Source organism: Notolepis coatsorum, assembly GCF_963971535.1.
Source record: "Notolepis coatsorum genome assembly, chromosome: 1".
In the NCBI taxonomy this organism is placed as follows: domain Eukaryota; kingdom Metazoa; phylum Chordata; class Actinopteri; order Aulopiformes; family Paralepididae; genus Notolepis; species Notolepis coatsorum.
In genome coordinates this window covers 310,536,567-310,563,686 of record NC_140165.1, presented here as the reverse complement: position 1 = coordinate 310,563,686, position 27,120 = coordinate 310,536,567, and the positions used below count along the sequence as shown (strand labels likewise).

At 42.9% G+C, this 27,120-nt stretch overlaps 1 protein-coding gene across 1 annotated transcript; it reads left to right on the top strand.

Moving 5' to 3' along the window:
- Window positions 1–361: 361 nt before the first annotated feature.
- Window positions 362–25,333, top strand: LOC311228561 (uncharacterized protein). The gene is made up of 11 exons (XM_084314466.1): window positions 362–438; window positions 3,498–3,830; window positions 5,663–5,853; window positions 6,484–6,638; window positions 8,463–8,582; window positions 11,949–12,089; window positions 13,765–13,908; window positions 15,597–16,009; window positions 19,924–20,028; window positions 22,193–22,346; window positions 23,896–25,333. Exons 2-11 carry the CDS (start codon window positions 3,498–3,500, stop codon window positions 23,937–23,939), a joined length of 1,800 nt encoding a protein of 599 aa, XP_084170592.1. The 5' UTR covers window positions 362–438; the 3' UTR covers window positions 23,940–25,333.
- Window positions 25,334–27,120: the final 1,787 nt, after the last annotated feature.

The window sequence follows — 27,120 nt, the reverse complement described above, 5'->3', positions numbered from 1 at the left end:
GTATCATATCTAACAATACAGTCAGGGAATTGTACCCCTCAGTTACAGTACTGTATATTTGAATACCGTTTATGTCACAAATGTATCAGTACTAAATACCTATATATGTCCCTATGCCATAAATGTCATATGTTGTGTATGTCATAAATGTCTTTATGAATTGAAAATGGGGGACCCTAATGGAAACAAGACAAACGTCTTTTTCAGGTCTGCATCCCCTTAACAATTGTATGTATTGAGCCGTACTGTATTGTACCCATTCTGCAATCTGTTAAATAAAGTTTTCATTCATTCATTCATTCATTCATACTTCCGCGTTACATGGAGCTCGTCGATCATTCATGAGCTCAAAATACGGAAGTGTTTCGGTGGTCTATTTTTCATGAACCAGCCATCCACATCCCGGAGGTTAGAGGCTTCTCCACTGTTCGTATAAATGTGAGTAATGGTATTTAACATGCTATTAATACAGCATACCTAACGTTACATTATTTTATGGCCCTTTGCATAGCAAACGGAACTGTTAACTTGAGTGAAAGTCGTGTAAGCAGCGTAGCTACCGTTATAGTCGGGAGAGCTTCTCTCGATGTATCTAACGTTAGGAGGGGGTGGGTGGGTGGGAGAGAAATATACATACGGTCACGGTGGCGAGAGAATATATACATACAGTGGGGAGGAGACTGTACATTTGGAGGGGGTGGGTGGGAGAGAATAACCCAACCTGGTTACAATAATAATGGGCAAAACAGAGTCCATTCTCTTCGGTTCAAATAACAAACTCAGCAAGACCGACGGCTTCTCGGTTACAGTGGGGGACAATATTGTCACAAGGAAAGATGAAATTACCTACCTGGGTTCCATCCTAGAGGCTAATATTTCCTATGACAAAATGGCATCCAATGTAATAAAAAAAGTCAACCAACGAACTCGATTCTTGTACCGGATCTCCTCTCTGGTAAACAAGAATACCCTGAAGACTCTGAGGAGCACTCATTCAAGGGTACTACGACTATGCTTGCACCTCATGGTACCAAAGGCGCTAAAAATAAGATTACAAACATCACAAAACAAACTGGTCAGACTTCTACTTGACCTGTCCTGACTCCTAGAACCCACCTCACCCCTGCCCACTTTGACAACCTAGGATGGCTTAGAGTAGACGACAGAGTACAGCAACTTGCAATGGGCCTGGTCTACAAGATACACTACGCGATCAAGGTACCCATGTACATGTCAAAATACTTCCCAAAGGTCAGTGAATACCACGATCACAACACCAGAGGGAGCTCCACAAATCATATTAAACCCAGATTCGGCTCAAACAAGGGACTAAACACGTTTTGCAATTATGCCACATCAATGTGGAACGCCCTACCCAAAGCTGTAAAGGAATGTGAATCACTACCCACTTTCAAAAACACTCTCAAAGAACACCTACGGGAGACTGCAATTCGAAACTGGCCCCTACAAATGTCCTAACCCAGTTGTACAGTAAATGACCAAGTATGGCTTTGTCAGTATTTCAATGTACAGTGTGTGTGTCCCCCCCCCCCCCTCACCTCCAATGTACAGCCCCCACCCACCCAACCTCCCCCAATGTACAGTTTCTACGTCAAATGTATATACACTCTTTTTCTGGACACTTTTTGTATCACAAACAGTACTGTATTTGCAAATCTGGTATGTCATAAATGTATAGATGTAGCCGTACTGTCTATCTGTATGTCATGTATGTCATATATGTTATGATGAATTGAAAATGGGGGACCCTGATGTAAACAAGACGAAAGTCTTTCTCTGGTCTGCATCCCCTTAACAATTGTATGTATTAGGGATGCCCCGATCACGTTTTTTGCCACTGATACCGATCACCGATCGTCTTGAGCCATATCGGCCGATACCGATATCAATATCGATCGTTTTGGTATAAAAAAAAATGTATATTTTTTTTAATAAAAAATATATATTATATAATCATACTTGTAGTTGTATTATCTGCGAGACATCGCCACCACGCAACAAGTCAAAATGCTCGCTATCTGCAAACAGCTCCACTGTCTGTGTGTACTCGAGTAGCCTCCAGCTACGGCCAGGATTCTCCGGCGCTGCAGCTGGACCCTATTGATCACATTCAGCATGCCCTCAACTCGAATATGCATCGAATCAATGTTATAAGACATTGATATCAGGAGCTATCTGTAGCTACTGCTAGTCGGCTAGATAACGTTAAGACAACGCCTCAGTGAACTATGTAGTTTAATGGGACATTTCGTTTTGAACAGTGAGCTAACGTGAGCTATCATGCAATACTAGACTATTGCTGGAGCATTTGTTGATATCAGGAGCTATCAGTAGCTAGCCGGCTAGATACCGTTAACAATGCCTCATGTATTAAACTAAAAGTGAATAGTTGACTGGGTAATTTTGTTTAAACAGTAACGGTAGCTAACGTTAGCTCACAGAGGTTGTATGCACTAGAGCAGACTATTGCTGGAGCTTGTTTACACGGGGAAGGGAGGGGCAGGAGGAGGAGCAGGTGGAGAGGCAGTTTGCAGCTCTGTGTGTCTGAGACAGAACTCAGCGAGTGAGATCTCCGCTAAGAATTGGATCATGTTTTTCGATCGGTTTTCACGATCTGCGAAAATAAAGCATTATCAGAATTCACCGATCTCATATTTATACTGAATATCGGCCGATACCGATCGCTGGCCGATCGATCTGGGCATCCCTAGTATGTATTGAGCTGTACTGTACTGTACCCATTCTGCAATCTGTTAATAAACTTTTCAATCAATCAATCAATCAAATGTTAAAATCATCACATTATTTAATCTTGGTGGGTAGCTAGCTAACGTACTGCATTTACTGAAAATGTTAATTGATGCAGAACGGACCTGCCTTGTGTAAGTGCTAAATCTGGCTGCTGTATACACCTGATCTTGAGTCTGGCTTGATTTATTGACATTATTATTAACGGAAGACTCAGTATACCAACAAGAACAGCACGAGAACAAGAATGTCCAGATATCAAAATAAAAACACGTGACTTGTTGCTATTGTTCTTGCAGGCAGACGAGAATAACATGTCTGTAGCCTTTAGAGACTGTAGATTGTACAGTTGTACCAATGTACAACTGCTCTCTTTTTTTAGACTATTTTTTTGTATCACAAACGGTACTGTGTTTGTAGATCTGGTATGTCATAAATGTCTAGATGTAACACTACTGTCTATCTGTATGTCATACACTGACCTGCTGCAACTTTTCAGAGACTGTAAGTTCATTTAACTTATTCTCATCTAAATAAACCTATGTGCGCGCTTGATAAAACAAAGCATCTACTGTATTACTGCGTGTTTCTATTGTGAGCAAGTCAAGCAAGTGTAATTGAACACAATACATGCTGCCATGACGTGCATCTCGCTGTTTGTCATTACATTTTGTCACCCTTGACTGTTTTCTGAATCTTAGTCTAATGTCCATGTATACCTGCTTTAGATGGATCCTACGCTTAGAAAAACACCAAAAGGGGGGCTCATTATGAATGCATCCCATGTGGCCCAGCGCCATGTCCGCGCCCCGGCCGCGATGGCCAAAGAGCCAGAGGAGGTGGAGGCGGAAGCCCGTGCCCGCGTCGTCTCCGAGGGGGGTGACCCTGGTAACACGGCCTTGGTACTGAGTCGTACTGCGATTCAGTTCGGCCAGTACCAGGGTCAGACCTTCCTCTGGCTCCTGGAGAATGACGTGGGCTACACGGTGAAGCTGGTGGCAGCTCACGAGAAGGAGCGCGAGCAGCACACAGGGTCTCAGTGTCCGCTGATGGCCAACAAGGTACTGTAAGATAAGATATTCCTTTATTGATCCCCTTGGGGAAATTCCAGTGACACACACATACAGCTCATCGTCTCATTAACAACAACATATCACAATCATTACAATTTTACAGTAACAACGGCACAACATAAATTCAAACAGACATTTACATTTGTTGACACATGTCGACTACAAAATGCCTGAGACACCATATGCGATAGTCGCCTGTGACAACACCGGGGTGTCGTTGCGCCATGTGGCGGGAGGGAGGGTGGAAAGATTGTCCAGCGGGAGGGGGCAGGGACGGGGGGGGATCGGGCTTTGGTGATGAGACAGTCTTTTTTTTTTTAAACTTTATTTTTTAGCGTTTATCGCTTTTCTGGTCAAGCATGACCGACAGAAACAGGTTGAAACAGGATATAGAGCAGGGGAAGACATTCTGATAAATGACGGCGGGTCCGGGAATCGAACTCGTGTCCACCAGATCCGTGACGCAGCACGGTTTTCCCCGACGCAGAAATAGCACCGAGATATGCGGTGAGCTACTGGAGCTCCCCATGAGACAGTCTTAGGCTCCCCCCCTCCAGCGCGCGTACTAGTCGGCTGCCGTCACCATCACGTGGGAGTGGCGCCGGGCGTACACGCGGGAGGGGGGATTGGGTAGGGATTGGGGGTGGGGGAAGCCGCTTGCCACTCTTATCTCCCAGAGGGCCTTCGACTCCAGCAGCTCCCTGGTTCTACCTTGGTCCAGGAATTTGTTTTGGCTGACTGGCACATTTATCCCAGCCACGTCACTTTAAATTTGATTTGAATAGAGTGAAATATAACTATTGATTTGAGTGGAGTGAGTTTTAACAACTCTGTCCAAATGACTGAATGCATTATTAGTCCAAGTGTCCAAGTGTCTTAATCAGTTCATTTTGGTAGGTCCTGTGCGCGGTAAACAGATCCAAAATCTTCTTATTGCAGTCCAAAAGCTTCGATAATCCAAAAATGACCACGTCTTCAAGTTGGTAGCCCGATTATGATGTCCCAATAGGCAGAGAGGGTTAGCCTTATTCTGCTTCTTGAAGAAAATATACAATCCACTGATTAGATCCATTTAGAGTTGATTTGAGTATAGTCCGGCAACCGGCACGAAGCAGAGCATAGCAGTCGGGCTCCATGGAGCAGTAGAGGCGGCGGTAGGAACGGCCTTGAGGAGCCTGGGGAGAGGAGAGAAATGCGACTGTCTCTAGGAAGGGCTGGGAAGGAAGGCTACAGTCTGCTAGGGGTAGGTACAAATAGAAAACTTATTTTTTTTATCCACTTTTTCTCCCATTTTCTATTTTTCTCCCATCCCAATTTTTCATATCGTCCAATTCAACCCTCCCCTGTCTTTGAACGCTGTTTCATGCCTCCCACAAGCCGGCTGCAATGTGGACTAAGTCATACATAGCACGAGTCCCCTCCGATACTCGAGGTAACAGCCGTCGCATCTTTTCACCTGCGCGGCTCGATCTTTCAGCGTCGGGGGTCCGGGCTTTGGAGGGGCCCCGCCCCCGTCGCTTCCTGATTCTACTGCGCAGGCGCACCAACCGACCTGTAGGAGTCGCTGTCCACAACGCCCGATCCCCACCCTTCAGTTTCCCTCCCCGTAATACGGCCAATGTGTATTACTGTGGACGACCAGCTAAACTGAAAGCAATGTGGAGAGCGGGGCTCGAACAGGAGGCATCCTGTTCGAGCCTAGTCTCCAGCATTCGTGGTGAGCGCCTTGCCCACTACGCCACGTAGCCGCCCCTACAAATAGAAAACTTCTATAACTGAACTGTCTAACAACTGAACTGTCTCATTGTATCTGTCTTCAGGACGCCTTAACTCGCTACTCGAGTGCCTATGTGGACTTTATGGAGCCGGTCCGCCTCATTTGGGCATACGAGTCGGCCAAAGAGAGGTCTCTCCTGCCCGGGCAGGAGGGCGTGGCCCTTGTTGGCTTCGGCCAGTACAAGAGTGTGACCCTGCAGGACCTGTACCAGTCAAAGGACCCCAAGACTGTCTGGTATGTTTGAACGTATATATACAAATAAAATTCAATCAGGGGCGGTTAGGTGGTCGAGCGGAGATTGCGTTCGTCACCAGCCCCGGAGCTGTGAGCTTGGTTCGCCTGTTCGAATCCAGCTCACAGCTCCGGGGTTGTCACCAGCTTGGCTGGCCGTCTGCACTGATACAATTGGCTGTATCAGAGGGTGGGAGAAGCTGGCGGGGTGGGTCCGGGTCGTTGTAAACAGCGACTCCTACAGTTCGGTCGGGGCGCCTGCTAAGCGCGGATTGGACGTGAGGGGGATAGTGTGGTCCTCCCACACGCTACGCCCTCTCAATGAGAATCCGCGCTGCCAGGTGAAAAGAAGCGGTGATTGGCTGGACGTGTGTCGGAGGAAGCACGTGGTAGCCTCCACTCTCCCAAATGATCTGACTGTGGGGGGTAAAGCGCAGCGACCAGGAAGGGACTGGGAATTGGCATACGACTAACATTGGGATGGGAGAAAATCGGAGGAAAATGGAGGGGGAAAAAGACAAAAAAAAAACAAAAAAAAAAAAAATTCAATCGATTAATATAATGTTGTGTGGTTAGTTGTGTGTTATTGGAACGCCAACCACTCAAAAAGCAAGCATCTTCCCATTTGCTTAGGTATGTCGCCAACATACGGAAGATGCCGGCGAGGACAAAAATGGGGGAGGACGTCGAACGCTACGTTCGTCTCCGTGACGGCGAGGAGGCAGCAGCGGGGCGGCGTTCTCCATCTGACGCAGAGCTGGTCCAAGTGTCAGTCGACACGGAACAGTGTAAGTAGTCATAATTACACGGATATATACTTTATTGATCCATCCCCTAAGAGAAATGTCTTCGGTCTGAATCTTACCTTCTTTTTTTCATACAATATGAAAATATATTTTAACTCGACGTGACCTTTTTTCATTCCGACATGAATAGACTGTCATGGAATGGGTAAGTCTGGACATGGAAGAAAGTTAGGGAGACTTAATGGTATGTATTGAGCTGTACTGTACTGTACCCATTCTGCAATCTGTTAATAAACTTTTCAATCAATCAACCAATCAATCAATCTTCCAACATGGTGGGAAAATGGGTTTCTAAAAATGTACACTCCAGTCCAGTAGGTGGCGGTAATGCACCTAAAATATATTTGCAAAACCCCGCCTTAAAGAAGACCACCAGTACTTCCGCGTTACATGGAGCTCGTCGTTCATTCATGAGCTCAAAATACGGAAGTGTTTCGGTGGTCTATTTTTCATGAATGAATGAATGAATGAAAACTTTATTTAACAGATTGCAGAATGGGTACAATACAGTACGGCTCAATACATACAATTGTTAAGGGGATGCAGACCTGAGAAAGACGTTTGTCTTGTTTCCATCAGGGTCCCCCATTTTCAATTCATATAGACATTTATGACATACACAACATACATGACATTTATGGCATAGGGACCGGCCATCCACATCCCAGAGGTTAGAGGCTTCTCCACTGTTCGTATAAATGTGAGTAATGGTATTTAACAGGCTATTAATACAGCATACCTAACGTTACATTATTTGATGGCCCTTTGCATAGCAAACTGAACTGTTAACTTGAGTGAAAGTCGTGTAAGCGTAGCTACCGTTATAGTCGGGAGAGCTTCTCTCGATGTATCTAACGTTAGGAGGGGGTGGGTGGGTGGGAGAGAAATATACATACGGTGGGGAGAGAATATAATACATACAGTGGGGAGGAGACTGTACATTTGGAGGGGGTGGGTGGGAGAGAATAACCCAACCTGGTTACAATAATATTGTAGTACGTTAAAATCATCGCGTGTTATTTAATCTTGGTGGGTAGCTAGCTAACGTACTGCATTTACTGAAAATGTTCATTGATGCAGAACGGACCTGCCTTGTGAAAGTGCTAAATCTGGCTGCTGTATACACCTGATCTTGAGTCTGGCTTGATTTATTGACATTATTATTAACGGAAGACTCAGTATACCAACAACCGCACGAGAACAAGAATGTCCAGATATCAAAATAAAAACATGTGACTTGTTGCTATTGTTCTTGCAGGCAGACGAGAATAACATGGCTTAACCGTAGCCTTTAGAGACTGTAGATTGTACAGTTGTACGGTGTACCAATGTACAACTGCTCTCTTTTTTAGACTCTTTTGTATCACAAACAGTACTGTGTTTGTAGATCTGGTATGTCATAAATGTCTAGATGTAACACTACTGTCTATCTGTGTGTCATATATGTTACCATGAATTGAAAATGGGGGACCCTGTAAACAAGACTAAAGACTTTCTCTGGTCTGCATCCCCTTAACTATTGTGTGTATTGAGCTGTACTGTATTGTACCCGTATTGTACCCATTCTGCAATCTGTTAATAACATTTTCAATCAATTAATCAATACAGTTTCTTCCCCTTCGGATGTATATCTTTTTTATGATCTCTTTTTACTACACAGTTCTGTATATCCGTTTGTTGTGTATGTCATGAATTGAAAATGGGGGACCCCGATGTAAACAAGACAAAAGTATTTTTCTCTGTTATGTGTCTATACTGGCTACGCGTCCTGCTTTGCCTTCTGGACCGCTCATTCATACATGACAGCGGGGGCCACCCAAGGGAAGAGGAAGAGGAAGAAGAAGAAGAAGACTATCAGCAACCCAGGAGGAGAACCCAACGGCGTACCTCCGCCTGGTACCTCCTGCCCTGCGCCCGAGGGGAAAGGTAGGGACCTGCGAGTGCATGCTGCACCCCCTTGCTGAAGTAGTCTTGAACTACTAACACATAGCGATTATGACGATCAGTCTCGTTGAGGGGGCCCATTATATCCAGAGCCACTCTCTCCATAGGTGCTCCAATGCGGACAGTGCCCATGGCAGGGCTGTACACTGCGACGAGATTATCGCAAATTGCCCCTTAATTTGGCCCGTGCGAGTGGACAATAATATTTGGGGGCAACCTTGCGAGTAGTGATTTCAACCCTTCATTCGCATTTCACTCCTAAATTAATCCATACAAATTGGATAAAAAAAAATAGTAAAACATTAGCCTACAACCAGGGCTGTACAGTGCGACATAATGTCGCGGTGCTATGAAAAAATCTGTCGGCAATGAATGAATTTACTGCGATAGCCTGTGTGAAAAAAGATTTGCGTGTGAAGTAAATCTGGGCCACGCTATATACTTGGTAGTTGTAACTGAGGGGTACAATTCCCTGACTGTATTGTTAGATATGATATTTAATACCACTACCTCATGTACTTTAACTTCTGGCCACCCAGTACAAGATATAAGTATGATGAACACTTTCCCACCTGATGAAACGAATCCACACAAATGTACCAAATCGAGGGTTTAATACAGCAAAAGGTGTATACAACGATCACTTAATTACATTTATGATTTGAAATATGAAATATGCACTTTTATGGCAAATGAGTATTCGTAGGTAAATCAACATTGAATGTCCAATCTCTGGTTACGCAGGGAGTAAGTATACAACCTGGAATATTTAGGAAAACGATAGCGATGGTACTTAAATGATTATAGCTGGATACACTAAGGGGGGGGGGGGGGTCCCGCTGGTTGTAAGACAGTAGGAGGGGGGGGTTAGAGAAGCCGCTGGCGGTATCCCATCTGGCCGACGGTGTCTTGGGAGAATCCAAAGTCTTGGACACGGTGCCCACAGAACCTCGGACCGCAGACGAATACAGCTGGACCCTCTGTGGACGGTATCTGCCGGTCCACAACGGAGAGACGTGAGGCGACCTCACGTGTAGAGCGCCGTCTCACCTGGAGTCCTCTCCGGGGGGTAATTCCAACACTCCGCAGTGTTGGCCTTTATCCATGGAATAATCAAAGCACACAAAGCATAATCCAAGCCGTGGAAGGCTCGCCGTCGTCCGGGTAGAGTAATCCAATATACAGGTCCAGTCGCTCTTGGCCCGGAGCTCCTCGGATGCAATCACCACTAGGGGTCTGACCAGCCTGGTTAAGCGTCCAGATAACGTCAGGAACGATGGGGGTACTGATAACTTTAGAACTCTAACCGAACGATGCACCATACATAAATAGACTATTATTAGCTTAATAGAATACGTCCAACTCGACGGTATAGTGCCAAACTATGACTATTCAACTATTAATCTACACGATATCTCAATGCCTATTCTGGGCCAAGTAGGCCTTGCTACACCACACGTGCGTCGTGGGGAGGCTTTGCGTCTGTCACTCTGTTGGAGGGTAAAGAACTGGACTAAAAAGAAGTTCTACTTTACTTGCGCCATATATATATGCGCTATGAACAAATAGTACCATTCGTGTTTCGCCCGACGTATTACTACGCTGGTACCGGACTTGCCACGACATGTTAGGCGGCACGATTGAACTGGACCTAGGGGTATGGCAACCTGGCGCCAGGTTCTCGTCCAATGGTAGAATGAAACTATTATGGGCTGTTTAGTAGACTAAAGGGATATTCAATGCATATTGTACAAGGAATATACAGGGGATATCAAACGATATACAAATACAATTAAATATATATATATAAATAAATATACATATTCGGTTTAATCTGATCCTTCACAACAGTAGTTGTAGTCTATCGTGCGATTAAATACCATGTCTGCGTAGAGTCCATACATCCAACACCAAATCCCATAATTCCTAGCGAACCATCGAATCGAAACTGAATGTTGCATCGCCAAAGAAGAACTTCATTTCAATAAGTTTAAGCCCCTAATTTTGCTCTGCAAGAAGAACGGAGCGGATATCAGTCCATCTTATGACAACCACGTCCGATGTGGAGAGATGATGAGAGACCATAGCCGGTGAAATTAAGTCGGATCTGGCAGTGATGATTGACGGGGACACACTTCTAACGTTCAGTTCAGCCATGCATTAGGTGAGTCGCCCACTATTAAGACGTTTTTCAATACTTAAATACTGTCTACTTAAATTTCCCTCCGGGGATCAATAAAGTATCAACCTATCTATCTAATAATGAGACAATATGCAAATAAGATGATACTAATAATTGTCACGGTTCCCCGTATGAAAGTGGCTTGCAACTTACTGCTGGTAAAATCAGTTTATTTCTCGTTTTGCATAGTATTACATTCCTCTTCTATAAAGTCCCACCGTAAGAGCTATGGCCTCATACAGGTCCATTAAACCTTTTTGATTAGTCTTGCCTTCGAGATAAGTTGAACTGAACAGGAGGAACATATTTTTTTGCACTATAATGGTAAAATTGTTATTTTAAAAATGTGCCCCTAAAAAAAATATTCTGTGCCCCTAAATTTCTCATTTAGGGGCAAGTGTGCCCCTAGTGAAAAAGCTTAGCGTACAGCCATGTAGGTGTGCTCTCCATAAAGGCTGCAGGTTTAGCAGCAATGCAGGCGTTAATGTTATGGGTAGCTGCATCTCCTATGGTCGTTGAATGCATTTGTCCATACAACATCTTCATATGGGGAGGCTCAGTTCCATAATGACGTTGCTGCATTTCAATGCCACTGTCTCTCATACTTTGATCATTCATATGAGCAAAAGGGTTTGTGCTTGACAACGACAGATGAGCACGTGGGTAATTGTCACTGGCCATTATCAATGGTTGTTTATTATGTGCAGTAAATGGGTTTGACATTGCACCAGTAGGGGGCAGCTGGCGATCACCTGTTATGAACGGGTTGAGACTTTGTCCATGTTGGTAATCAATTTCACGTCTCAGGTTAGCGACATCAGACTGAGAGAGTACATGGTTGTAGTTGTGGGGGTTAACATGAATGGGTTAGAGTAGTTGATCACTTGCTCTTTATAGTTGGTAATTTCTCCGTCAAGGTTACTTCCATGGGCCGTCATCATCTTAACTCAGTTCATTGACTGACGAAATTGCCTCGTGCGTCCGTTATCATGAGCTAACTTCACGTTTCCATAGTTTACAACTCACCGATAAAATCAGGATTTGTTTTCATATCCCGGACTCGAGCCCCAAATGTTACCATTTCTGTATTAACTCGAACCTTCGTAAGAGTACAGGAGAGTGTTCTACCTAATGAAGTATTTCTCATGCACCTTACATCTACCCAGCCACACCCACTTCTGGCATCAACGAGGTGCCGGTCGCCTCCAGGGAGGAGCCCGTCCCCCCGACAACGGGGAAGAGGAGGAAGAAGGCTCTCAGCAACCCAGGAGGAGAACCCAACGGCGTACCTGCGCCCGGGGGGAAAGGTAGGGACCTGCGAGTGCATGCTGCACCCCCTCAAAATACTAAGTTTTAAAAATAAAAAGTCCTTGTTACTTTTTCTGTATTAACTCGAACCTTAGTAAGAGTACAGGAGAGTGTTCTCTTCACTCTAGGGCCGAAGTGGTCATGTACAGTCACGTACTTATTAACGTACGTTACTGTCCGGACTTCGGGGTAATTCCCTCTAGATGTGTGGCGGTGACAGTAAACCACTGGAAACCGTTAGCTTCAGGACTGGGCATTTATTTCCATTGTATTATTCATATCATGTGGTTGATTAACGTTACATATGTCACAACAAGCTACCTGCTTCTCTCGTTCCTGCGTACACTGTCTCATAACAATATTCGCTGCTTGCGTAGCCCAACTGTATCCCACTATGCATCACTCTTAAAGGAGCAGACCCTAATCTTATAACACTCTAAAAGAGTGGTGAGTTTTGTTGTAACAAGCGTGTGATTATTCACTGTGTATTTTGGGTATGCCTCGTACGAAATAAACGAAGGGGGCCCGCTATCTTTTCTGATACAAGTTAAGGTTGGCGGGCGGCATTTATTGTGCGTGAGGAGACCTACGGGATTCATGTGTGAACGCGTTTTTTTTAAACAAACGTAGACCCTGAATTCGCGATTGGTGTTTTTGCTATTATGTGTTTTGCTCCTTTCAAAGCAATGTACATCAGCAGCACATGGCCAAGGGCACTGCCCCTCTCTTCACCCCGTCTGTGTTGTTGCTTTACGTGGTAAGGTGAAAACATGGCGGGCGACAAGTTCTCGCTTATGAAACGGAGCCGTGGGCTTTCGGGTGGACGCGTCTTTTAAACAGACGTGACCCCTGACCCCACGGTCTGGCGGTTAGCTGTTGTGTTTGGTCGTTCAAAGCAATAAAGCGAGCACACGCTTGCATGCGTCTTCCGTCTGTAAAACAACAAGCGCACGGCTATTAGCGCTGCTTCTTGTTTCGCCTCATATGTTTCGTTTTTATGTGAGGTTGGGGGGGGGGGTGTGATTGTTGGATTCTCGTGTTATCAGGTTCATGCTTCTCCCCATTTCTGGCTGACATCACCATTGTGTTACATGATGCAGCCTTTGTGTTTTCCTCGGTGAGGGATTCTCTTTTGTCGGTCAGCAGCGTTTTGTACTTGCTGAAGCTTCTCTGTATAATTCAAATTAAGTTTTAAATATCAACATTATCTGGCCATCCTCAGTAATACTATCAAACTTTCCAAAGACCAGAGTTGGGACGGGCACGTGCGCACACACACAGAAAGGGAGCATGGCTTATATGAACTATCCAGTTCATATATCAACTATCCAGTTTGTTTTTATAGTGTAACGTTTGGTTACTTGAAGGAGAGAGTGAGAGAGAGAGAGAGAGAGAGAGAGAGAGAGAGAGAGACTGAGACCTGTTACGCGTGACTCTAGTCAGTCTCGGAATTGTCTCGGAATGGATTTGGTAGCTTTTTTCTGCGTCTCCGTAGACCGCGCCACGCCACCGTTTTAAAGTCTTAGTGAAGGTTGATTTATATGAAAACCGATTTATGTATAATTTATCTAGCTCGCCAACGTTACTGTGATTAAAGCAAACTTTAATAATAAAAAAATATGATAAAAATGATTTATTTTTAATAATTATTTTTGTTTATTATTATTTTTTCAGGAGGGGCGGGGCTTCCTGTTCCAAGATCTGCAAGAAATGCAAGATCTAAAGCAAGATCTGCAAGAGCTGCAGCAAGATCTAAAGCAAAATCTACAGCAAGAGCTGCAGCCCACAAGGACCAGCAAACGCGCACGCATGACCGAGGTCAGTCGCCCTTGGTTTTGCTCCGCAGAGATTGTGCACACTTTTAGTCATTGTTTTTTTTTTATACTTTTTTTTTTTATAAAGACCACGCTGGCATGGACGTCATACGACCGCCAGTCACGTATGGACTAGATGAGGAGTTTAACAACACTTTTTGCCAAGATTGCCCATCGGAGATCAGACAGGATGAGAACAAAGGGAAAAGCGGCGGTGCGATCAAACGTAAGCACAGAGGAAAGAGAAGTGGAATCAGAATCGGGCAAAAAAGTTCTGCGATCCCATCGATTCTGTTGGCGAATGTCTGTTAGCTGGAGAATAAGATGGATGATCTCAGAGCACGGATTAGATTCCAACGGGACTGTGAGGGACTGTAATATCCTATGTTTCACGGAGACATGGTTGAAGCCATCAACACCGGACCAAAACATCACCCCATCTGATTCCTTCTCTGTCTTCCGCGCTGATCGTTCTGAAGAGTCGGGAAAGTCTGTAGGTGGAGGGGTCTGCTTCTTGACAAACAGCGGCTGGTGTCGCCCCAAGGAGGTAAAGATTATTTCCCGCTCCTGGTCGCCGGACCTTGAACATCTATCCATCCTATGTCGCCCGTTTTAATTTTCCTTTTAAGACCGTGTCCGCGGGTTAAATGTGGTTGATGCCACCAGGTACGCTGCTACTACGGCCTGTAGGTGCGCTCTATGCAGAGGGTAGGGAGATGTGTGGGTGGGGCCGGGGGTGTGTGAAAACTGCTTGAGAACACGCACAGGCATGCATTGTAGGAATGTCCCGATCACGTTTTTTTGCTCCTGATCCGATCCCGATCATGTGATTTTGAGTATCTACCGATACCGATATTTCCCGATCTGATAAAAAATTTTTTAATTTTTTATTTATTTTTTTATTCAACAAACATGAACATGTTCACGTCTTAAACTCATACTGAGGCCTTAGTTTTGGTTTTAAATTGCATATCATTTATTTATTGTCACACAGAGCAGAAGAATTTTGCCAAAACAAACCAATAGTATCTAGCTGCAGAACGGCAGACCAGCAACACTCTCGGACCCAAACGCATTTCCTTTGATTTAATTATACATCAAATGATTTATGAAGTTAACTTTTCACCTGGATAACGTCAACATTCAGGGTGAATGTAATGTGAGAAATTGGGATTAAAAAAATATATATATTATATATATATATATTTGGGTCTGAGAGTGTGGCTGGTCTGCCGTTCTGCAGCTGGATACTATTGGTTTGTTTTGGCTAAATTCTTCTGCTCTGTGTGACAATAAATAAATGAATGATGATATGCAATTTAAAACCAAAACTAAGGCCTCAGTATGAGTTTAAGACGTGAACATGGTCATGTTTGTTGAATAATAAAAAATGGCAGATCTTTTTTCTCTATTTTTTGTCGATCCCGATCTTCGGAAAATCACGTGATCGGATCGGGACATCCCTAATGCATTGGGTCGCAGATGAAATGACTCTCTGCACTCGACCCAAACCCTACACAGAAGGTAAGCAGCAGAAGATGTAATAGGGGGGTGGGTATTTAACATTTCACAAGGTTTGAACGAAGGGCCCTGTCCTACTTTGCGTCACTGTCACAGAGACAAATGTGTGTACATTCATTGTATTTGTCAGATCAAGTGTTTCTGAATCTAATCGCCATGTCTCTCTGGCAGGCGGCAGGCTTTCTGACCCGATGTTTCCGGGAGAGTATCCCAGAGGTCCTCTCTCCGACTTCCCGATGGGCGGCATGAACCAGGGCTACTTGGGACCCGATAAAGGTCCTCGCCAGGGCGGAGGAGGGGACGGTTTTGGGTCGAGTGGCGGAAGAGACGGCTTCAAGATGGCCGGAGTGTTGGGCGACAGCCCTGAAAGACATTACCCTGACGAGTTCCGGGGCGACCTGATGGGGAACAGGCCGATGGACAGGCCGGCTGACAGACCCATCGACGGACCCATCGACAGACCCATCGACAGACCCATCGACAGACCCATCGACAGACCCATCGACGGACCCATCGACAGGCCGGGCTTGACGGGAGCAGCTCAAGAAGGCAGCAGCCTCACCGCTACCTTGCTCCAGTGCCTGGTGAGTGTCTCTTGATGGAACATGTATTTTGTGTTTTCTACAGAGAGGAGGGACTGGGAGACTCATGTTACTGACCAGACACTATATCAGTGGTGGCTGTCGAAGTGTAGAGCTATTGTTTTAACAAACAGAAAATACCACTTACAGCACCTTTTATAAATTGATAGAATGACTTTTCAGGCCTACATGCTACAGCAGTCTTTTGGCTGGTACACCTGCTTTTTGCTAGCCAGGTAGCACAACAGTCTGTTAACAGCTGATGGAACAGAAAAGAAAGATGAAGAAAGAGAGACCGGAGATGTTACATGGTGGCAACGTTTTGTACGTTAACCAAGTTGTTTCACTAAGTTCACACATTTCAAGCATCAGTGATGTAACGTTCAGGACGAATGCTTTAGTTCTCGTTAAAATACGCCAGCTTGTAGAGCTGTCCCCAAACCTGTTTCTGGGATTCGAACATTCACCAGGGTTTTTCGAACGGATGTGTTTTCCTTTTTCTTTTTTTTTTCTTTCTTCCCCTCTTTTTTTCCCGATTTTTCTCCCATCCCACCCTTCCTGGTTGTTGCGTACTTTCCCCTACTGTTGGTCCGAGAGACCGGAGACTGTCACATGCTTTTCCTCCGATGCATGTGCAGCCTGCCGGCAGGCCAGCCTGGCCACGCAGATTCTCACCGGGGAGAGAGTAGCGTGTGGGAGGCCGCACTATCTCTCCCTAGTTCCTACCCTTGCTGAGCAGGCGCCCCGACCGAACTGTAGGGGTCGCTGTCCACAACGCCCAGGACCCACCCTTCAGCTTTCCCACCCTCTGATACTGCCAATTGTATCCGTGTGAGAGGCCAGCCAAGCTGATAGCAACGCCGGGAGCTGGATTCGAACAGGCGAATCCAGCGTCTCCGGTGTTGGTGACAAGCGTAATCTCCGCTACGCCACCTGACCCCCTCGAACGGATGTTTTTAATCATCCTAAATACTTTTTCTAGTTCAGTACTTTCGAGTCTTGACTTTAGGCACATAGCGCACATTGCTGCGGTTGAGTAGTAGTACCTAAGTTACTGGTCACGGGAGGCTTCAATAACATTTGGATGATAATCGATTTTGTGAATACATTTGTTGAAACAACATCTTTGTTGGCTGACGGCTCCTGCTATCTTAACGTTAGAAAGCTAAAGGGCTGCGTTCTGGCTGCATAGCTTAATTACGGTAATGTGCATAACATACCTGTGTAACGTTAACACTTTGATTGCCCAAGGTTAAATTCATGATATACCATCCCTTGCCAGCTCTATTTAACATGGAGAAGTTCCCCTTCTTTGCAGGGCTATAACTTTTTAAATTCTATTGCTAGATTGCCATTATTAGGGCCCATTCAATGTCCTATATGTATTGTCCATGGTGTAGCAACGTTAAACCTTTTCATTCACATATTCATACTAAAATATGGTCTAAAGTATAAGTATGTTTTCATCTCTTTCTGCAGCTTTCTCCAGAACGTGATTTATAGCCCCAAATGCATTATATTGATGATCAAATACAGTTTGGTAGGAATCTGTGCGAGATCAAAAATTTCAACTGGACGTACTTCTAGAATTTACTACACGTCATCTGATGTTGACCGGATGGGCGAGGGGGCGTTTATAATTCCGTGGGCAACGTTATACCATTCATCTAATGTGGGTCATATGTTCATCATAGCAGTTTATATCGAACACGGTAATACTACACGCTAAAACTCACCCCAGTCTCCTCGGGCCGTTGGGCGATCAGCGTGGAGTAGACAGTTTTCGATTATGGGATGTTGAAATGCCCGATCTATTTCCAGGTTGTATAATAGTATATGCGTCCAAATCATGTTCTTTTTTCGAGTTATTTCCACCGATCGATGTTCACTGTGTGAAGACAGAGTCTCTCTAACATTAGCGAGTGCCCGGACCCCATATGGAGTGAGTCCTGCCGGTTCAAAGGTTGATATCCGGTTTCGATCTGCCGATCGGCCACCAGATGGCGCTCTTGAACCGCTAGAGGGTTGAGAGGAGATCAGCACTGTGTGTCAAGGCTCCGGAACGGAAATATGATTTCGATCACAGATTTTTGAAATATTGATATCAAAGACGAGTTACGGCGTCCTCGGCAACTTGAGCATGGCGGGGAATGACGAGTTCCGGCGTTTTCGGCAGTTAAAGTGTTAAGTAACTTGTGTTCCGCTGGGAAAGCATCAGCATCACTGCATACACTTTGTTTAATCCAAACGTCCATTCAGAAACGTTTTATTATGAAATAAGACTGGTGAGCCTGTGAGTCACGCAACTCTTTTTTTTCATGATTGATTTATTTCCTGATAATGTATGACGGGGACCCCTCCTCATCCCAACTAGACTTATACCCAACTAGTGTTGTTGTGACCTGTGTTCGAGCGTGACTTTCGAATTATTGTTAACACAACATAGTACTGTGATATTCTGATATGACATTCTGATATATATTTTTTTTGTAAAATAAATGCAAAAATAAAAAACTTTTATTTATTTTTTTAAGTGGAGGTTCGAATGCCAACGTAACGAACAAAGGTCAGAACGTTTAGGCTCAGCCCAGTTTCCTCATTTAACTTTTCCGTCAAGCCAACTGAAGGATCGAAGTGATTGCCGAGCCGCAAAACAACGTGGAATACATATTTACAGTACCCGGCGCTGAATCAATAAACGCGATCGATATTTGGAATGGCGATCAGGAATTGGAATAATGTTTTTGGAGAACATCTGATCTGAGGTAAGCAATTTATTTGACCAGTCTTGGGGTAATCAGATCTATTTTCACATAGGGGTGTGTGTGTTGTGTGTGTGTGTGTGTGTGTGTGTAAATGAGAGAATATATTTTTCAGCCCGCTTCTCGAGCGTGCATAAGTACACATATACTATCGATAATCTAGCGTTTATTTGAAAACGATTCATAAATAGGCTGAAAAATTACAATGTTTTTTGTGTATTCCAGAATATTCCAGTAAATCACGGAATCTATATATTTTCCTGAAACTTTAAAGAAAACGAGGGCTTTTCAAAATGCTATAAAACGGAAATGAACCGATTAAAAAAAATAAATAAAATAAAATAAATAATAATAATCCGTTTCGACAATGTTGACTGCAAACAAGTCATTGATAAGCGACGGGCAGATTAGACACATAGCCATAATTTAAGACCTAGATTATGCATTTAGAGCGCTATCATCTTCTATCATCAGATCTATCATCTTAAATTTTTCAAAATGTTCAGTTGCTATTGCCTGCACTCATCTGTGTTTCACTAGTCACTACACACATGAGTGCATGCTTACCAACTGTCCGTCTGCAACACTACTATCACCGACATCTAAGAAGGGAGATGAATGGCCCTTCTAAGGTTTCTCTCCTCCACACTGCCTGTGGTGCATTTTTTCCCCTATTGCTAGGTTTTAGTGAGTTTTTCCTTACCTTCGCGTGGGGTATGTCTGGGAGTGTTTGCATTCATTCATTTATTTTGCATTTATTTTAAATTTGTTGGACCTTATGGTGTCGTGTTCTTGTTTTGTTCTTGACTTATTGTTATGTTTCTTCTTGACTTGTTTAAAGAAGACGTGTCCGGCCCATGGGGACATTAACGTGTGTTGTCGGGCCTTACAAATACATTTGATTTGATTTGATTTATCATTGAAGTGGGTGGTGGCATTCAACGATAAATAGTGCACGCCACGCTTAGTGTTAAGTAAAAAAGTATTATATGTTAACGGGGGGTGGGGGACTTCCCATTGAATATAAATTGTTAGTTTTGCCCATCCCTAAAAATCACCATGATTAATTAATTAATTAGGAATCGTGATGCTTTCCATCTGATCACACCAGCTGTTGGTTTCCATTCTACAAAACATGCCGATAACTTTCCACAGGATTCCTTCAGCATCGATAACGATAACGATGCCCAGATCGTACTGATGGTGACGCAGAAGCTAACGGACGTGCTGATGGATTACCGCATCCGTAGTGCTAACTCGGTATGAGACCTCTCATGTTGTGTTCACACACTACAGCTAAAACTAACTGTAAGCAGAATGGAGAGGATTAAGTGGCTAGTTGTAGAAGTATGTTTAATTCAGCTTTGCATTCAGCTTTGCGTTCAGACTACAAAGCGTACACAGTGCCATAGTTTAGTAGCGTTAAGCTACACTGTAGAGTCGGGGTTCTTATACTTTTCTAGCATTTGACCTCAAGTTACTTATACTCCTGCATATAACCCATATAACTCTGTATGATAGCATGTACAATCAAATATTTATATATTTTTTACCCAGTTTAATCACCTGGGCCCAGTAGTTCAAAACTTTGAATCTCAATCAGATCCGATCAGACTTTGAAATCCTATTTCTTGTGATCCAGGATCGGACAACTCGGACAGATTTTGTCCCTGTATTTCAAAGCAATTCAGGATAGGATCACCCTGATCCAGATTCAGACTTTTCAAGATGATTAAATCCTAAATATCAGTGCTTTAATCCTACCGATCTCCATCTAGTGGATATGAAAAAGAATACAAGGAAGACAAGAGACCACATTGCAGAGACATCTATAATGTCTAATTATATTTTTAAATGCATAAAGGACATAAAATCGTAATGGAATTGTAATTAAAAAAAAATACTCTCACTAGGGTAACAACAAAAAAACCTTAATTCAAAGGCAGCTGGATCATTCAGGTGTGCTGAATTCTAAGTGAGGTTTCAGTTAGCTGAAGGTAATGACAGATGGACTTTTTTTGTTAGAAGATATATATTATTTTAATCTAAATTACATTTGTGATTGACAATCGATAAATCGGGACAAAATTATCGATAAATATCGATTTTTTTGTTTTCAATTATTTTGCATAAACAGGGCTCGAAGTAAAAAAATGTACTTGGTAGCACTGGTGAGCAAAAATTTAGGAGCACCCACCAAAATGTAAGGAGCACCAACAATATATAATGTAATATATATTTTTTTATTGATAAAAAAAAACGACTAACATTTAGGGATGGGTATCGTTAGGATTTTATCGATACTACTACTCTTATCGATACTGCTTAACGGTTCGGTACTTTATCGATACTCTTATCGGTTATTTTAGATTATTATTATTATTTTTAAATGTATACATTTATTATTTGAACGGCTTAAGGCTATATCTGTACTTGATGTTTGTTTGTTGTGTTGCATATTTGAAATAAACTTTAATCAAATCAAACCCCCCCTCTTAAAAACAAAAACCTGTGTTTAACCTAGCCATCTATAAAACATCATGCTAAAACTGTGAACCAGAACAATTATTTACACTCGCACGAATGCTCCCAATTATATTTTGAGGTCGCACAGATACAAATTCGGTCGCAATTTCGAGCCCTGATCAAATAAAAGAATATATAAACGTATTTACCGTTAGTGTGTGTGTCACATTAGTATTGTGTCACTGTAGTTTTTGCGATGCTGTAGTTGGCCCACAAACGTTAAATATTTGTTTTCTTCTTTTTTTTAATAAAGTATTTAAAACTTTTTAAATTTTATTTTTTTACACATGCAAAACAATCTATAAGTGACGCCACTTATCGATTTCACGCAGTTATCGATAATTGGTCTCAGCCAGTCATTTGTATCAAGTGATGACCGACCAGAGACGGACCCATCTTGTGCCCCAGCCTAGAGACCTGTTCGCTGTCCACGTCAGACTCGGTGTGCGCGCACATCAAGGGGGCAAAAGGAACGTAATCCTGGTCAGAACAACGGGGCAGACTATCAATCTAGCGATCTAAACAATCGATCCATGCCAAAGCTAGATATGTAAAAGGTGAAAGACTCACACTCACAGCCATGCTGATTTGGCAAAATTACATCCAGAGGTTTTCGTTTGAAACAATTTTTAGTGAGGGGAGTGTCTTTGTTTCTCCATAGAGCAGTCGTATTCTTTTTGGCGCAGCAGCTCGCGCAGGCAGGGGGCAACTTAGTCACGTCACTCAGTTGGTATTGCTGATTGGCTCGAACAGGGTATTTTTGTATACAGCGAACGGGTCTATAGTTAAGAACTGACAGAGGAAGTGGTGTAGATAAACAATTATAAAATAATTATTAAAAATATAGTATGCATTGCAACAGTGTTTGAATTTAAACTCTTTTCTATGTTTCTTCTAGGGCCCCAATATGAGCAACAGTATGAACAGCAGCATGAACAACAACAACTCATCCATGAGTTCCATGAGCTACTCCTCCCCTCCTTCCAGAATGCCCAGCACCGGAAACCATTACTCAGGCAACCACTCAGGCAACCTCTCAAGCAACCACTCAGGTACACACAGTGTCGTCTTGAGGCTCCCCAAATCTCCTCACCTGAGATTTCATCTGAGCCGTGCCTTATTAAAAGTGATTTATACTTTCTAAGGAATGTTCAGCATCAATGGGGATATCACACAATCACAGACTCTGTGCATAGGGTATGTGCAGTGTCCAGGCATTAAAGCGCTCCGTCTTGAGACGGATTTCCGTCAATTTGATTCGGAGTCGTGACGGATTTTCCTGGTATAATATGATTTGTAGATGCATACAGATTTAAACAAAAAAATGTATACCGTTGCCGCGCCAAGCAGAGTCATTGGCGAGCAATAATGGCAGGACGCAGCGACTCGAGAGACAGGATTGCGCTAATAGTTCGTTGTCGGAAATGTATAATAATCGCAAGATACATTCAGACAGTTTTGGATCTAACTGAATGGATTCATGGACACATTTATGCCCGGACCACAAAGCTTATTGAAGGGTTAGCGGCGGCACGACGGCTCTACCGGTGAGTCCGTCAGCCTGTTATATGAAAATGTTATTATAGTGCTGTCAGACCCTGATACGGGTTGTCTTTTCCTTTTAGCTAACGCTATTAAATAAAAATATACAGTGGAGGTTAAAATAAGAATGACTTTGCCTGGGGAAAAAAAGTTCAGTCAGGAGATGTTTTTTATATGACGCACCCCCGCGGGAATCGACTTTACCATAAATCATAGGCTGATATACGCTACATTGTCTTTAAACATATAAATCTTACAGGACAAAGTAATAGATGTTATCACTTTTATTCTTTTAAACTTGGATTAAGAATATCCGTTCCCTTTTTTTTTTATTGAGTGCACTCAAAACAGACTTTATTGGGTACCCTTTTTATTTCATTTATTATTTTCTATAAATGTGGACCATTTCATGGATCCTTATGTTGTGTACTGAACCTGGTGAACTCCCTTTAAGTTACATATAAAAGTTAAAACGTAGATCACGGTGCCTGTGTATTTTTCTTAGAGCCAGTCTCCTTGAACCTATAGTTGATGTACCACTGCAGTTAGAACTGATATCGTTGAATTACAGTAGGTTACAATAACACCAGGCTCCCTGGATGGATAATTAATGGAAATATCGAATAAAATAAATAACAATGAAAACCCGACTTTTCTCGGGTTTGGCGCTCAAGCGTCTGTGAGTTAACCCGACTTTATTCGGGTATGGCGTCCATTGAGTTAACGTTACCGCTCGTTTTGTTTACGCTACTGAAGTTAACATTACCACTTGTTGCTTCGGGAGATACCATTACTGTTTTGCCAGCGGGGGCCTGCATTTTAGATCAACAACTATGGCAACCAATCAGGGGCTCGGTTCCACCATGGGACAGAACAGCAGTTGGAACGCAGTCCCTGATTGGCTCTGATTGCATGGCAATTCCTGGAAATCGATGTATACGATGAAGACCAGTCTGTATCGCAAAAGTAGAAAAACATTTGCGAGAAAGACCGTCTTCCAGGCTATGCTGTTCAGTCTTTTACCCTTCCGTGTGTTGATCATCTATCCTCTCTCTGCAGGTCCATCCTGGTATTCTGACGGTCCATCCAGGTTCTACAACTGACCCTAGTTCTCACACCTACCCAGGGACGTGCACAGGACTTTAGAGGGGCAGGTGCTCAGATGCTGAAAAGGGCACTATACCTGTGTATGTTATGCATTTTTTATTCCAATCCCGATTTGTATTTGAGATTCCTAAATCCCATCGGACTTGACTTCTTCGTGTCCCTCAGTGAGTGTAATACCAGCATTCAACTGTATGCGCCACAGCGGTTTCTATCATCATAATCATCATCACCACCCACACTATGCATAAAATATATAGGTCCGCGGAGAGGCACGCTGAGGAGGCTGTGCAAACTGCAATGGAATACGGGGCATCTCTCTCTCTCTTTACCTAATATTTTGATTCTATCCTGACACTTTTCAGTTGGAAGGGCAACGGAAAAAAAATAATAAAAAAACCTTTTTCTTTAATTCTTTTTATGGCACTTTTTTTATGAGGCTCAAAGGGGCAGGTGCTCCCCTTGGGCTCTGTGTGCACGTGCCTGCACCTACCGGTCCCACGCTGATGTCTTATTTTCCCAGATAGGGATCAAACTTGTCTGTTCAGAGGGATTCAAATCAAAGTTGTATAAATTCTAGGGATGCACCGAATATTAGGGGGGGTGGGTGAAAAACTTAGGATTCAAATCAAAGTCGCATAAATTCTGTTCTTTTATCTAGAAACTTGGTTTGTATTTAAATTTTTAATTTTTTTGTATATATAGTATCGATAGCCAATTACTAGGTTGGACCAAGTTTATTTTTATTTTTTTTCTAAATGTTACGTAGCTTTTAATGAGGACTTTTAGATTTAAAACGTTTAAAATAAAAAGACAAAATCATTTTCACACTTTACTCTTACCTTTCTTCACACAAAGTGTGGTGATGATGATGATGATGCACACTCACTCCCCAATTTTGACATAATCTCAAATAAAGCTACGTCCATCACTGGTTTTCAATTTGTGATTATACATTTGTTCTCCTGTTATATAACAGAAAATGACCCACGTCCTCACTTTCCAATAAGGGGAACATGATTGTGATTGCTATACCTTCAACATACCAACGTGTCATTGTGTTGTACCGTACAGTGACCATGCTACAGTACTGTACATTAGAATAGATTGCTGTATAGTAGTCGTATGCCAAACCAAAGCTTGGTCTGTGCATTCAAGGCAGGCAATCTGAGATTTGCGGGGGGAGGGGGCTTCCTCCTTATGGATGTGCGGACAGGAGGGCTTCTCAGTCTGTAGTTGTTTTGCAGTTGGAAACTATCCTGTGCCTCCTGTCAGTGCAGATAAGAGGTGGATTTAGGTCGAGCGAGCGAACGTCCATGTATATTGTTTTTCGTTTTTTGTGTTTTTTTGTATGGTTGGTTATGTATATGTTCTGGGCCCCTTTGGATTTGGGTCGGATGGTCGCGGGGGGGGGGGGGGGGGCCTGGTTCGGGGCCTCGGCGGGTCGTGGTGTTAAAGAGGCTGATGCTTTGACTCGCTGGGGCACCGGACTCTGGGTCTTCGAGGGTTGGGGATCGTCGCTGATGGGGGGGCTCGGGTTGGTCACTGTGCAGTCTGTCTCAATTATTGTCTTGTGTTAAAGGGGAACTATTTTACTATTTCTTTCACTATTTGGGCACTTTTACACAATTCCTGTGAACACCTCTGTAATTATAATTTTTTTTAATTCATTGTTTTGTATTTCTAATCAAGTCCTCAAAAACAGCATTTTTCTACCTCAAGATCTCGAGCCGTTTTGAGGCTGGGCTCCTAAACCACTGTGTGGCCTGATGCCACACTGCCACATTATCATGCAGCTGAGTCTCTCTGACGTCACAGATTAGCACATTTTCAGATGACTCAGTTCAGTGAGGGTGAATATTGTGAGAGGAGAATTGGAAGAATGCGCCAATATGAGAATTAGAGACATAGATCATATTAATATAAGTCCACATGGCTAGGAAACAATGCTAAACACTGAAAAAGGCCATTTATAAGATAGTTCCCCTTTAAGTTGTTGCATTGGGATGTCTTTTTATGTATTATTATTGTATTTATTGTCTTTGTTTCATGTTTGAAAAAATAAAATAAAAAGATTTGATCACAAAAAAGACATGGGAGGGGAGAATTGGCACAGCGAAATTGGGATGGGAGAAAAAAATAGGAGAAAAAGTGGATACAAAAAAAGAATAGATATAGCGAATAAAAGAAATAACGATCATAAAAACGAGTTAACTCGTTTTTGGCGATATTCACATGGCGGGCAATAATGAGTTAACTCGTTTTTGGCAATTAATGTTTTAGTCATTCAACTTGTGGTCATAGCTTCTTCTGTACACCTGATATTTCTTAAAAGTATTTGAAACCTGGTGAATAAATGAATACAATACTCTTCTACACATGGTTGTACTTGTTTTTGTTTTTAACTTTAATGTATAAAAGCATATTCTTTTATATTCTCCTCATAAAAGCACATTGTGGTTCCGTTTCATAGTAGGCTATATAATTAGGTTTAAAACGAACAGGTACATATCCATCTTAAAAGCAAAATGAGAACTGTTACTCATAATATAGCCTGTATAGTCTGTTGTCGTAAATTAATCCTAATTGTCAACATGATTGCCCCACTTTTTAAATCTTATCTTTAGACCAAATGATGGGTCATTCCACCAGAAATGTACATTTCCACTTCTAAAAATCTTGACTTTTTTTCTTATTCTTTAATCTGAACATTGAGTCATATGGAGGACATGTTAACTCAATGGATGCCACGGTCTAGCCCATCTTTTGTTCCTACTGGGCCAACGCTCTGAGATAGGAATAAGTGGTGGTGTTTGCAGGGCTATATATTATAGCTATCGATACAATACTATGGCCTTTTGACATCACCTATCTATCGTTCAATATATGAAAAAGAAAAAAATAATTCGCCAATACGTTCCCGTGTTATACCGTGATGAATATAGTTTAGAGTGATCCTGTCTAATCCCAGAAAACGACGTTTCTCGCCTGTACACGCTACTATTTCCAAATAAAATATATAAAATAGGTATTATGTTTTATCATGAATGCATGAAGGGGGGGGGGGCATTGTCTTTTGATGGTCACCAACGGCATACGTTGTGGAGTAACGTTACACACATCTAGGTTAAGTCATGGTTGGATCACAGCAGGATTGATATCATATGGTCCTTACCTTCA

What these genes read in the sequence shown, in the direction of transcription:
- LOC311228561 (XM_084314466.1), top strand. Translation starts at nt 3,498, where the DNA reads ATGGATCCTACGCTTAGAAAAACACCAAAAGGGGGGCTCATTATGAAT. An exon ending in AAGGACCCCAAGACTGTCTG is followed by an intron (nt 5,854 to 6,483) that starts GTATGTTTGAAC and finishes CCATTTGCTTAG; the next exon opens with GTATGTCGCCAACATACGGA. An exon ending in AACGCGCACGCATGACCGAG is followed by an intron (nt 13,909 to 15,596) that starts GTCAGTCGCCCT and finishes TCTCTCTGGCAG; the next exon opens with GCGGCAGGCTTTCTGACCCG.